The 15,077-nt window shown below is 41.1% G+C and overlaps 1 protein-coding gene across 1 annotated transcript in view; it reads left to right on the top strand.

Annotated features, from left to right (window-relative positions):
• cacna1ha (calcium channel, voltage-dependent, T type, alpha 1H subunit a) overlaps positions 1–15,077 on the top strand; it is a gene marked incomplete at both ends in the record, with an annotated part of 108,432 nt that overhangs the window by 44,207 nt on the left and 49,148 nt on the right. The window contains 3 exons of the mRNA XM_083896901.1: positions 11,264–11,402; positions 12,123–12,256; positions 13,528–13,625. Of these exons, the coding sequence (XP_083753027.1) occupies positions 11,264–11,402; positions 12,123–12,256; positions 13,528–13,625 (371 nt within the window). The remainder of the gene's footprint in view (positions 1–11,263; positions 11,403–12,122; positions 12,257–13,527; positions 13,626–15,077) is intronic.

Here is a 15,077-nt window from a genome sequence, read left to right as displayed (position 1 = left end):
ATCGAGAATGAACATTGAGCAGAGAACAAACTCTTTATGTTCGGTTTGCCGTCGGTAGATTAAAAATCTTGTGGAAAAGAAGTGGGTGATGCGCTTTGCAGCAGAAACAGAGACAGGGAGGGAATCCTGGTGTAAGTGCGTCACTGCTGCCTCGGCCCCCTCTCGCGGGTGTTTGGAGGAGGAAGGATGGAGAGATGGAAGAAAGAGAGGGAGAGAAGAGCAAGTACAGGGACAGGCTGATTTATGAGTTTCTGTTTCTGAATCGTGCCCTCTTCAGGGACTTCACAGAGATGAGCCAATCTGGAGTTCACACACACACACACACACACACACACATTCTCACACATAAACAAGACACTCACACAGTGGACACACGAGACACATGCGGCTCTGCGACTAGTCACTGTGTTGGCAAGATCCTTAAAGTTGTGAACGCAGCAGTGAGGAAATATTTTCTTTTATGTTTGAGGTAATGTGTGTGTGTGTGAGTGTCTGTGTGTGTGTGTGTGTGTTTGCGCACAGGCGCGTCTGTTATCTGTGGCAGATGGTGAAATAAATGAACAATCATCCCAATCAAACATGGCTTGGAGACCGGTTTGGACGCACTGCCACGTTGACAGAGGGACACAGATCGCTAGGAGGCGTACAGTAGAGGAGGAGAAGGAGAAGAAGCAGAGATGGTGAGGACGGAGGAGCTTGGAGAGATTTGAGTGAGAAGATGGTGGGGATGGGGGGGGGGGGTGAAACAGGAAGTGGAGGAAGAGCAGATTCTGGTCGGAGTAGCGATTCCCAGCAAAGTTTTGAGATAAGAGGGTAAACAGGAAGAAAGTGAGAAACTGAGGGGCTAATTACAGAGCTAATTACAGGGGAATGAAGGAAGGAATTTCTATTATTAAAGTCACATATTCATAGCATATCAGAAAATAATTCCTGAGATGAATATCAAGTATAAGAGTCACACCTGAGCTCTCATTAGGTTGAAATGACAAGTATTAAATTGTTGAAGGTCCACTAAGGTATTTCATTCTTTAACTGGGTCAACAATGTTCCTGCCACTTTGTCTGACAATAAAACAGCATTAATTTAGTAAAAAGCATCGATTTGTTATTGCTATGTAAGGGTGGAATCCACCCAGTAAAATGTAAGAATTACCTGCATAAAAAAAGAAAGTCCCGGAGAGTTTGGTCTTGCAAAATAGTGCACCGATTTTCCATTCCATCGTTCATTGTTCGGTTCATACTTCCATGGTTTTTGAGCAATGGCTCAGTCCTCCAACACAGTTTCCTTGGGAGGTTTGGTTTCTAATCGTCCCCGCTTGAATGTGCTTCAGGGTTTTTACCCATCTGGGGGCTCGTGAAACCTGCACCGTGCGACGACTCGATCATGATGACGCCGAAATAGTATTGTGACACATGCAGTTGGTTGCGAGCTGCAATTACGGAAAGAGCGATCGTCCTGTTATCGACTGTACATTCGTAAAATGGTGATGAAGCTGCACCTTCAGTGGTAGCCGAGGCGTGTTGGTCAAACTCAGTCTCTGTCTTTACTTAAACTTAAGCGATTGCAAGATGAAACCCTGTCCCTGTGTTTTTTTGTTTTTTTACCAACCATGTGCTTCATACATCCATTCAACCATTTACCAACCTTCCCTCAAGATGTCTGTGCAGTACTTTGACATTTGAAAAGACATAATACACTGGTCAGGTGGGCTTCATGGTGCCAGCTGGTGTACGGTTACAATATACAAAGCAGAAAGGACAGAAGAAAACAGTTTATCATGGTGTGCTCAATATAACATGCATCAGAAATACGTCAACAATACTCACACACACACACACGCTGCTGAATAAGCCGCTTAGAGAATGTGATTAGGTTATTTCATCTGATTGGATTGAGTTTGCTCTCCTCTAATGAAAGAGGGATGGACTTGAGGATGAGAAGTGTGCGTCTGCAGGGGGGGGGGGAATGCTGAGATATAGAAGGAGGTGAAAGGCTAAGAGGAGAGACAGAGGGCGGGTAATGTGATGTACAGTGGAGGTATGGAGGTGATGGCAGAATCAACAGAGAAGGGGTGAAGGTGAGAGTCAAGGGAAAGTAAGGGATGGGATGGGATGGAGTTAACCTTGTTTTCAGGGCAAGGATGAACTTATTATCCCTGCGCTATTTTGAAATGAGATAGTAGGGCTGCAAATATGATCATTTTCATTATTGATTAATAAAAAAAAGTTTATTGTCACAGGGAGCAGATAAAACCAGACCAACAAGCTGGAATCTTGGAAACTTGTGTTCCATCCATAATACACTCAAACGGATTAATTAGTAACTAAAATAGTTGCTGACTAATCCAGTAATTGATTAATAATGAATTATTTTGAATAATTATCGCAGCCCTATTTGATATTTAAATGGATAAGAAATAGAATACATTACACACATAAAAAAACATACAGCTAAAATGATCAAATATTATCAGAAACACATCAAAGCAACTACACAGGCTTGGTGCTTAGGAGTACGGATTCGTTCAGTTCTAATTGAAGATGTCAGTGTGTTTACAGAACACAACAGCTCACCCTGTTTTCCCCTCTCCTCTTTTTTTCGGGCTCCCTCCTCTCCAGTTTATAATTGGTGTGAGTCTGAAAAGCTGCACTTTGAGGATTACACACAAGGATGCTTCTCCCTTCAAGTCTCTCCCTTTGTGCGCGTATATAGATTTCTCCCAGGCCTTGTGCTACAATTGGTCGCTGATCTGAAACTCCAACACCAGCTACCGCTCATTTAGGTCCCAATTCATAAGAATGAGGCAAAACAAAGTAAAACAGACAGGTCGAAATTTATCTGCTCGGCTGAGAAATTTCATCTGACACGAGAGCAGCAGGCAGTAAGCTCCAGGCAGTGTAGTCAGGGGTGGGCTCTGTATACTGTGACCGCGAACTGTGACCAATTTTCAAAGCTAGATTTTTTTCTGGAGAAGCTGCTGTTTGGACCCTGTGCACGGGTTTAAGGTGGTAAAACAGAACCAAATGTTAAGAAGAATGTTAGAAAAGTGCAAAGTGCAGCATGCATCGTGTGGTCGTATTTCGTACCGTCAATCAAACATAAACATCTTGTCTGAACATGTGGTCTATATGTTTGAGCTCTATAAACAGATGAAATTTAGAGCTAAGGGAGCTCAGCTGTTGAGCAGATGCATGGATAAAGTTCAGTAATACTGTACATAGCACCTATTCAACTCAAATAGTAGCTATGTTACAGTGCCTAATATTTAAAGGTCCCATATTATACCCTATTTCTCCAAGTTAAACTAGCTCCCTGGTGTCCTAATGAACATGTCTGTGACATGCTTTGGTCAAAATACCATAAGGATGAAGCACCACAGCAGTTCAATCACCCTGCTAAAACAGCCCTGTTCAGAACTCTATGTTTAGTAGTATCTCTTTAGGTCCACCTTAAAAAAAAGTAAAACAAAACTTAAGGGACAGGATATGACATCTTCCACAGAGGCTACTGGGAGCTAACAGCAGTTAGCATTTGGAAAAATTATCATTTGCAGGCTCTAGCAGGCACATTGCCGTCATATATAACATGTATCCACTGGACAGATAAATCCTCTGAGGCTGGAAGTTTGTGTAGAACTCTGTGCTGCACTGTGGAGCAAAGAATAGAACTTTTAGCGGACTTCCTGTTTTCGGATACCGTTGCCCTCGCCAGCACTCTCCCGTGTTTTACTGACAAAGCGGAGCTCAGCGAGACAACGATTCCAGGAATTTAGTGCATTGTGAAGCCACAGTGAGCGCAGAAGTCAACATCACATGTTTTATCTCCTGTACTTAGACTGAGGAGGACCACAAAAACATGAGTGAGTCATCTTTTTTCACACTTTGCCGACTGATAGGACCTCCAGAGTCCCAAATATAAGGATTTAAATGATTAAAAAGTTATTTTAGCATAATATGGGACCTTTAAGAAAGTTTGTACTACCCATACCACCAATCATTTCCAGATTTATTAAGTATCAATAAGCCTATCTATGTGTCTTTGTTTTATGAGAGTATAACTGACTCTACATACTTTAGGCACCTTTAGGACCTTGCTTTTACGGAGGCCACTATCTTGCACTGCCTATGTTTCTATAGCAACTCAACAGTCTTAACAAGCCAGCGTGTGTGTATTTTGTGAAGTATTGCAAATGGAGAATGATGTCCTTTCTGGCATGCAAAAGGAGGCCGTCGTAGTTCCCAGACAGGCTAGGGGAAGGGAAGCGTGAGCGGAGGAGTCCTCCATTTGTTACAATCTGTTGTTGACACCATTGTATGTCACCAATCCCTATGCATCGGACCTTTAAGTTGGGTAGCAATGCACTTACTGTGGATGAACCATCATGAAAATTGATTGTACTGCTCACTGAATCCTTCTGCCTTTGCCCTGTGCTCTCTGCTGCCACCCCTTGTATACACTGACACTGACTTGATAACTCATCTGAAGTGTCCAACCAATTTTTGTCCTTGTGAGGACATTTTTTCAAATTCTCACAAATTTAAATGACTTTTGGAGTGCTAAGACTTGCTTTTAAGACATGGCTTAGAATAAGGGATTTGGTCCTCACTACCAAAGTGTGTGTACTGTAAGGTGCCTCCAGTGTATTCATGCCTGTGTACATCCATGTATGTGTAATAGTCTAAATGTCTTGCATCAGCAGCTGTGTCTAAATACTGTATTTATACTGTGTGTGTGTGTGTTGCCATACAGTAAATGTATAGCACACCAGAACCATCCTTAGTGTACACATCATGTGTACAATTGCTATGCATTTGTAATTGTGTGTATGTTCCTTGAGTGCGTGTGTGTAAGTGTTATCACAGTCACTGTAGGTGTGAGACTTTGTTATGACAGTGCAGTACAAACTTAACAGGCTTTTTTTTTTTTTTTTTTACAAATGCTTAGCGTTGCATTGTGGCTCGTCTGTGTCTTGTTTACCTTGGACGGCGCTGATTGTTCCATACGTTTTCACAGCAGATGCTGCAGATGAACGGTGAGCCAAACGCTTGCCATTGTGCAGCGACAGATGAGCACCATTTATGCTTCATATCAGGCTTTTTCAGCCAGCTCTGACATCTCTTCCTCTAATCTCAAGAATGCACGCCATATATGGTTATTAAGTTTTGCCCTTGAACAAAGACAAATTGCTGTTGCACACCAACATGACAGTATACTGCATATGTGTCCTCGACAGAACACTGATTACAAAAGAGGAGTAAAAAAAAAAGATTAGTCTGCACCCTGCTGCTTTAATTTTTGCAAAACGGATTTGTAAAATTAAATGTACGACTCCTGCAGAGTAGAGTTTGGTGCCATTTATGTAAATATCTGACAAATAACACTAACTTTGCTTCATCTGCTTCACGTTTGCACAAAGGTAGGCCAGTCATGGACATACTATTGTGTCCAATAGATTTTATGTATTTAAATCATCCATTTGTTTTTAAATCAGGGCAATTTAAATGGTTATTAAATTAGATTTGCACTGGTTTAAAGTAATAGCAAGCAAAAGTTCTGCTAAAAATGAATGAGTCTGAATCGGCTCAAAATTTGCAATTGGATGAATTTTGTTTAAAGGTCCCATATTATGCTAAATTAACTTTTTAATCATTTAAATCCTTATATTTGGGACTGTGGAGGCCCTATCAGTCGACAAAGTTTGAAAAAAGATGACTCACTCATGTTTTTGTGGTCCTCCTCAGTCTAAGTACAGGAGATAAAACACGCAATGTTGACTTCCGCACTCCTTGGGACGTCACAATGCGCTAAATTCCTGGAATTGTTGTCTCGCGGAGCTCTGCTGGCGAGGGCAACGGTATTCGAAAACTGGAAGTCTGCAAAAAGTTCTATTCTTGGCTCCACAGTGCAGCACAGAGTTCTACACAAACTTCCAGCCTCAGAGGATTTATCTGTCCAGTGGATACATGTTATATATGACGGCAATGTGCCTGCTAGAGCCTGTAAATGATCACTTTTCCAAATGCAAACTGCTGTTAGCTCCCAGTAGCGTCTGTGGCTGATGTCATTTCCTGTCCCGTAAGTTTTCTAAATTAAGATGTCACTCTTTGTTCTGTAGTCGTCACAGTTGCACAACTATTGGCATTGTCGCGTATCGGCTAAATAAAAATAAAGTCACCTAAGAAATGAACGGTAACACTGAGACAGACCAGTTAACTGTTGCTGGAATAACGTGAACGTGGCTGCGCTGCTACAACGGTTCTATAAATAAAATCAATTAAAATCATACTGATTACAAATTACAGCTCTGTTTACATGGATGTAAAAATAAGTGATCCAATTATGACGTGCGTATGCAATCTTCAAAATTACATATTGTGACATTTGCAGAGTCGTCTGCCTGTATCATAAACAAATTGTTGTCACTGTTCGGCCACAACGCTGCACTACAATCCAGTAGAGTTCTTTCTGTAATAAGAAAACACCATCGGCTCCAGCTTCTGCCATATCTGCAATATGTTACGTTCACATAGAACAGACAAGTGATAACCCGAACCAGGAAGTCATGATCAGAGTTTTTCCAATTATTTGTGTCCATGTAAACATAGCAACTGTTAATTTTTAATGAGTTCAGTTTTATGAGCTGTGGATAAATGGTATTAAGCTTGTTTACTGCTCGACTTATTAATCCTCACGATAGCCTACAGTTCATCCAGTGTGACTCGACAAAGACCTGTTTGATCGCTCAGAATGCTGAGGCACAAGTTGACCTTAACAAGTGAGACCTGGAGCGTTCTGATGCCAAGCCTGGCTTTGTCACTGCCAGAGAAGAGGAGCCAACCCAACGGCACACTTTATTCGATCTTGCCTGTAACAGCATTACTTCACCCACAAATGTTGTGCTTGTGTGTACGCGTTTGCATGCACAAGAATCCAAAGAAAACTTGAAAAACAACAGAATCAGTGTTTGTTTTTGTTCATTCCCTTTACTACGAGTCAGGCTTTGCGGCAAAAGTACAGATCGATTTCTAGGACACATTAATATGTGTCTGTGCATATAGACGTCTCTGTGTGTGTGTGTGTGTGTGTGTGTGTGTTTGTGTGTGGGAGACAGAAGGGGGCTCAGGAGGTGTTGACTGTGGAGATTAAAAGAGGAATTAGAGAAAGCAGAGCACGGGGACACAGAGAGCGACGACAGAGAAAAAGATCCTCTGAATATTCAAATCTCTCCTTTTCATTCTGCCGCAGATTATCGAATCTTTCATCTGGGAGGGAGATTCCGACTGCTTACGTAGTGTGTGCGGACGTATGTCGCGACAGACTGGCTCAAAGCGTTTTCCATGTGACATGTGAATTGTGTTTTCTCTTGTTTTTTTTTTCTTTTTGTGTGAAAGGACTCCTGAAAGGACTGTTAAACTAGTTCGCTGGTGTCCTAATGAACATGTCTGTGACATGCTTTGGTCAAAATACCATAAGGATGAAGCACCACAGCAGTTCAATCACCCTGCCAAAACAGCCCTGTTCAGAACTCTCGGTTTAGTAGTATCTCTTTAGGTCCACCTTAAAAAAAAAAGTAAAAACGAAACTTACGGGACAGGAACATCAGCCACAGAGGCTACTGGGGGCTAACAGCAGTTAGCATTTGGAAAAGTGATCATTTACAGGTTCTAGCAGGCACATTGCTGTCATATATAACATGTATTCTGTGCTGCACTGGGGAGTCAAGAATAGAACTTTTCGCGGACTTCCGGTTTCCGGATACCGTTGCCCTCGCCAACACTCTTGCTTGTTTTACGGACAAAGCGGAGCGAGACAACAATTCCAGGAATTTAGCGATTTGTCAACATCGCGTGTTATATCTCCTGTACTTAGAGTGAGGAGGACCACAAAAACATGAGTGTGTCATCTTTTTTCACACTTTGTCGACTGATAGGACCTCCAGAGTCCCAAATATAAGGATTTAAATGATTAAAAAGTTGATTTTACATAATACGGGACCTTTAATACTCTAAACAACACATTACTGTACAGCTTAACACAATGCTTTATTGCTGCTCCCCTGAGAGCAACACAACACATGTTTAACACTGATGTAATACACAACTAACCGACACAAGCAACAGCCCTGACCTGTCCCCAGTGGGGAACTTGTACTCCAAAGTGGACAAGCTCTCATTGCTCACACTGTCTGGCATAGTTGTTCTAAATGTTTAACATCCACACGCCCCTGGTCTGGTTTTATTGTAAATGTGTATGCAAAAGGATAATCAGCGTCCTCTCTGCCTCCCACAGTAGTTGTTGTGCTATCTGTTGACTTAAATATCCCATCTGCTGCATACCACAGCAATGGCAGGTTGTTCCTGTAATACGAGCGAAAGCCCAGTTTCCATCATTATTACAATGCCACCACATCATATTGTGAAATGAGATTAGATTAGGGATTAGTTTCCTGCTTAGATGAGTGTTACAGTTTACAGTTTGGACAGTGGAAATCCTTCCTCAGTGAAGAGAAAACACATTTTTGTTGTGTGTTTTGAGTGGTTTGACATACAATGTATGTGCTGGCTGCCAGGTTTTAGGGAAATCCTCTGTCGTGTTGGAGGCAGCAGGGCCGATAGGGAACGTATTAACGCATTTCAGTTGCCTGAATTGTTTAGAACAGATGAATTAGAAACACAAAAGATGGATTCCTGCCTGCGTGTCACTTCACAATCTGCAGGTGTTTCAGCAAGATACGTCCAAGATGGCGAGAACTTTAGCCTCAGTTGCTCTTTTCTGAAACAGAAAAAAGTCCAACTTTCTAATAACTTCTTTTTTGCTGATTCAAACTCTTTAAGTTTGTGTGTGTGTGTGCCCGTGTGCAATTTGACATCATTTTACACATAATATGTACGTCTGCATTTGTTTGTTTTGTGAATCAGTATGTTTGCATCTCTGTGTGAATAATGTAGAAGACATTGGTGGTCACCATTTTCTTTTCTGCCTTATCTCCTTTTCTAATTAGAACACACTTTTTCGCCCTGGGAATACTTAAGTACTGCAACTCAGTGTTCTCACCAGATCACTGCTGTGTGTGTGTGTGTATCTTCCTCTCGCTCTGTGTGTGTGTGTGTGTGTGTGTGTGTGTGTGTGTGCATGTCTGGGCCCGAAGCCAAAACAAAGCAGAAAAACAGCAGCATCAGTGTCTTTTCCTATTTGGGGGAAACATTCAGGACTCATTCCTGCTGCTGTTCTCCTTATGTCCTCCTTATCACCCGTTCTCTCATTATAGCCCTTGATTTACTTAAAGCACATATTTCCGCTTCTCTTCATATAATGAAGGTTCATGCTTTTTTTTAAGATGTCTGCTGCAAAAGAACCACAGTGATATGTAGCTTTCATATAATATTAGGGCTGTACTTTTATTGCTTGGTTTAAACTTAAAAAGTAATGAAGACTTTTCTGCAGGTTGTGCATGTCATCTCCACACCCTCTTAAATTGAAAGAATAGAATACTCCAGTTTTGCCAGAGAATTGTCACATTATTATTATAACTGTGGATATGCTGTAGGTGCCATTCATGGCTCTGGTTAAACGGCATCAAAGGAATTCCGATACAGACAGTCACACTTTCAAAAGTCTGTCGATGCAGCGAGGTATAAACAAAGCCACAAAGCCTATAGTTACTATCATGTTGTACTCTATACTGGAACTCTTAAAGCTCCCCTAGACCAGAAGTTCCAATTAACTCGGTTTTTTGGTGTGAATCTGCGCTATTACCTCGTTTATGAAGCCCTAAAGTTTTGAAACAAACAGTTCAGCCTCTGCTGACAACGCTAGGTTTTATTGTGTTCTCGGGCTCTACGTAAGGATCCTCAGTGGATTCTCCGGCTCCTGGCACTAGTCCGGGCACATCCGGTTGCGTACATTGAACCGCAGAAGAAGAAGAATGTCCGTTGTGGAGGTTTTTCACTTGCAACAGTGTCTTCTGAGTCCGACTCGGGGTGAATGAGGGACTGCGGCGGGGAGTCGTGACGAAGCCATTTAACAGTGTTTTGATAATGAGTAGCAATGCATCCGTCGTTCCAGAGGGGGGAGCTGCGCTTCTGAGAGCTGACTGAGAGCTAATTACGTCACTTCCAGGTACCTGGCCAATCACAAGACAGTAGGAAAGCTCTCGTTGGTCTGTTTTTTGGGGGTGAGATTTCAGTCTGAAACAGCACGGCTGACAAGAGCTTCAGTGAGGAGAGATTTTGATCGTCTCGTTTGCAGCAACTAGGAGGTTTCTGAGCATAAAAACAAGTTAATGTAGGGAAGTAGACCTCCATAACTCACATATATGTGCAATATGACTCTATGGGAGCTTTAAAAGGATAACAAATCATCGTTTTAAATTGACAAAGACGATAAACAGAAATAAAAACATTGAAACAAAACGAAGTATTGCTCAAAAGTACTTTATAGTCAGCTCACACAGTCGACAACTGACATTCATATATAAGCGGAATTCCATCTCGTCACACTGTAAATACTTTCTCTCTTAACTTCTTTACATGAATTGCCACATATATACAGGATAATAAAATCACAATCCATTATTGTTACTCACCAGCGTCTTCTCTTGACAATTGCCTCGGTCGTTAGTCAGTATTAGCGGTCGCTACAACAGGATATACAGTAGACAACATGGATCCATTAAAATGTTTATTTGTATAAAAGCCAGTAATCAAGACTAGCAGCCCAACCCACTGGGTCATTATTAGACCAATTGAGTGCATTAGGCTCACACAAAACTTCCTGTACCATCCATTTACAGTGTGTTTATGGGGCCTTGATGGTTTACTCCCAGGCTCTAATGGTGGATCTTTGGTCTATTGTTTGTCTCACGTCATACTGAAACCTTGTCTCCAGTTATTTGTTAGAGCTGTACTGCAAGAACAAACCTGCTTTATGTGAAATAGTAGCGGTGTACGTGTGTATACGTCCAAGTATTTGCTGTATCGGAGATTTATTTATTAATTTATTTGCATTGACATTGACAAAGACGAGTATCAGAGTGACAGGAAGTAAAGGGTCCTGCTCTCTGCGTCTGACCGAAGCGGCCGTTTTCCCTTAAGTGATGCATCACTGCAGCTTAAGCCGGAACATGCCTCTCATTCAATCCCACTGGGATTCAACAGTGCTATGCAGTATAAGTGGACCCCCCCCCCCCTTTGCTTTGCTTCCTTCGTTTGTAATAAATAAAAAACGTATATATGCGTCATTGCTGCTTTAAAAGTACATTCAGTGTCTTTACCTTAACCTTCTCCTGCACATGGTTCGAACATGTGTCCATGCTGGTGATCCTGCTCAACTGTGTGACTCTGGGGATGTTCCAGCCCTGCGAGGATGTCGCCTGCCAGTCGGAGTGGTGCCGCATCCTACTGGTCAGTGTTACTGGGCTCTATATATATATATATATATATATATGTTATATGATGAATATGTGGGTATTAAAGGTGCCATATGTAAGAATGTGGCCAAAAACGGTTACTACATTCAAATTCAAAATACCAAGGTCTTTTAGGTTTCGTTTTCTGACGTAACTGGCAACCCGTGGTTGCTCGGCAGCTGAGACTCTACTGATTGCGATGATTGGTAGAGGGAGGTAGGTGGCGCCACATGCCAAAACATGATTTCAAAACATAAAAATGATTTGCAGTCTGCAAAATATTTTTTTTAATGCAAATATTTTGTCTGTACTGTTGTTGTTGGTGAGTTCAGTTTGTTATATGAACATTATTCCTGAGTCTCTGTGACATATTAGGAAGATTTTATGGCCAGTTGCTTTAGATTTATTACTTAATGCACCTTTAATTCATAATTTTCAGTACAGAACCTTTATTAAGTCCAGTTTGTAACAAAATGTTTGTTAAGTCTGGCCTCACAGATGTTCCTCTTGCTGTGGTAAATGTCTAAATAATTAAACCACCGCCACAACCAAGCTAAGCCCAAGCTGTTTCCTGCAGGAATAAAACTTAAGTAATGGAGACAAGAACAACCTCCACCCACACTTGCTCAGTTTCTTTTAAAATATGAATGATGAGACTTAAGTGAATTCTAACCTATTTTTCTTTATCTTTCTTTTGTTTTTCATGCACCATCAGGCACTGGACGACTGCATCTTTGCTTTCTTTGCTGTGGAAATGGTCATCAAGATGGTGGCCTTGGGAATTTTCGGCCCCAATTGTTACCTCGGTGACAAGTGGAACCAGCTTGACTTTGTCATCGTCATGGCAGGGTTAGTATCCCACAATGCTTTGTTGGCTCACAGCCACAAATTGCTACATATTTTATCCCACTGATAATAACTGTTTAGCATGAAATAACATTTCATTTATCCTTGTTACCCCGATGCTGAACATGAAGCCGAACAATCAGACAAGCATGGAAGCAATTTCTTTCTCGTACACACGCTAATGCACTCACACACACACACACACACACACACACACACAGTTTCCTGCCTGGGGAGCTGTGGCTGACATATGACAAAGATGTACGATAGAAGTGCTTAGTTTGTACCTGTGGGTGTGTTCGTGAATACAAGAATAGAAATGTCCTTTTACATTTTTGTAGGTGGTCCGTGCTTTTCTGTTTCTTGGGGAAATAAGGAACATCAGGCTGCCGCAGAGTAGAACGCTGCACATTTACATTGTAAATTCAGTCTTTAATGACAGCTGTTTTGAGCAGCAAACAAAGGCCTAGAATTATAAATTGAACACTTCAAAAAGACACGACTAATCTCTATCTGCGATAGATGGGGAGGATAAAGTGGTAGAAGATGAATGAATTAATGTTATGTACTCTGCATATTTCTGTGCAGTTTATACTATACTATACTATACTTGCTCATCATCTGTGGAACAAGCAATGTAAAAAAAAAAAAGCCCTGACAATAATGAATCTATTTAAATTATTATAATATCAAACAATGCTATTAGGTCTTCTGAGATCCATTTGTCCTCAAACCCTCTCAAATCACTTTATATGTTGTGTAACTCCCACGTCCACACAAAGCTTGGGAAAGTAGCTTTTATCTGTTTTTTTTTTATTATTTGCACCAAACAAGTGGAACAAAGCACAAATCAAAATTAAATTATGGAGAGTTGTGTTTCTTTGTTTGTTGCTCACTCTTCCTGCTGCTTATAAGTCGCTTATTTTAGACATACACCTGTCTCTGTGTTTTTGTTTTTCTGCCCTGTCTTCCCTTTTCGTCATTTGGATTGCCCTTTTTTTTAATGTTGTATTATCTTGTTTTGACTGTATTCTCAGGACATTGCTGGAAAAGAGCTCAATGCAAAAAATCTATTTTCACCTGAATAAACAATGGCGTGTATTTTTAACTGTAGAGTCTGAAAATACAGCTGTCAGCAGCCCATTCTAACCAGTCAGAGACTGGTGGACTAAATGCTGCTACTTCTGTGGGTTGGAAAAAAAAAAATGAAGGTGAACTGACACTCTCTCTCCCTCTCTCCCCCTGCTTTTCTCTGACTGAAACTGTGGCTTCAGGATGATGGAGTACTCTGTGGACGGCCATAATGCCAGTCTGTCAGCCATTCGTACCGTCCGTGTGCTCAGGCCGCTACGGGCCATCAACAGAGTTCCAAGTAAGTCCATATTTAGCAATTCTTTCTTCTTCTTCTTCTCTTTTAGTATTGTTTTTAATGAAATGATGAATGAAATGAGTATTTCCCATTTAATTTAATAAGCATGTGTGTTATAAACCTGTGTTATTTACCTCCCATTGTTTACTTTTTTGCTGGTGACTCACACCAATGAAGACCAGAATATACAATTTATTCATGAAGAATCACACAATATAAGCATGGACTAAAAAAAGCCAGAAGATTTAATGCAGTAGCTGGTGTTTGATGGTGGTGCTGATTATTATTGCAACGTGTACAATTTCAATACTTATTATTTGCACCAGAATTAATAAAAAACATAACTAGATACCCATATATACACCTTTTTTTCAACTGAAAAAATTGTTTAGGAGCATAGTTACACTTTAAAGGGGACATATTATGCAAAATCAACTTTTTTAATCACTTAAATCCTTATATTTGGGACTCTGGATGTCCTGCCAGTTGGCGAAGTGTGAAAAAAGATATCACAATGTGCTAAATTCCTGGAATTGTTGTCTCATGGAGCTCCGCTTTGTCCGTAAAACACGTGAGAGTGCTGGCGAGGGCAAACGATATCCAAAAACCGGTCCAAGAAAAGTTCTATTCTTGGCTCCACAGTGCAGCACAGAGTTCTACACAAACTTCCAGCCTCAGAAGATTTATCTGTCCACTGGATACATGTTATATATGACGGCAATGTGCCTGCTAGAGACTTTTCCAAATGCTAACTGCTGCTAGCTCCCAGTAGCCTCTGTGGCTTATTTCCTGTCCCTTAAGTTTTGTTTTACTTTTTTTTAAGGTGGACCTAAAGAGATACTACTAAATAGAGTGTTCTGAAAAGGGCTGTTTTGGCAGAGTGATTGAACTGCTGTGGTGCTTCATCCTTATGGTATTTTGGCTAAAGCATGTCACAAACATGTTCATTAGAACACCAGGGAACTAGTTTAACTTGGCGAAATAGGATATAATATGACCCCTTTAATGTCCCAATACTGGCCTATTAAAGGAGGGGGAAATGTAACTGTATAAGATATTAAAATACTATCATCAGACTACTGGGACTTCCTGAAAGTTCGACCTTCAACTTAACTCATGTCGTTTGTGTCGCCTTGTCAAACATAAACCTACAGGTAAATATTATCTTTTGCCACTTAACAGTTAGTTGACTGATAAACTCGGACTCGATGGTTGCCTTTAATCTCACTTCCAGAGGTTGAGCTGTGCCAACGGCGTGAGTGAGAACTTGCACATAATTTGTCATTTTCCTAAAAGCGCGGCGACAGTGGTGGCAATGAATCCACGGCTGAAGAGGATCACGAGACAATGGTGTCATAACAACGTGCAATATTACTAACCAGCATACATTAGGCAAGAGGCCAAGCTGTTTTCCGGACTCGTGCTGCGAGCTGCCGTGAGTCATTTCATTCAGTA

Source organism: Microchirus variegatus, assembly GCF_963457635.1.
Source record: "Microchirus variegatus genome assembly, chromosome: 10".
Lineage (NCBI taxonomy): Eukaryota > Metazoa > Chordata > Actinopteri > Pleuronectiformes > Soleidae > Microchirus > Microchirus variegatus.
Note: the sequence above shows the minus strand (reverse complement) of the source record. Positions and strands in the feature narration are given on the sequence as shown.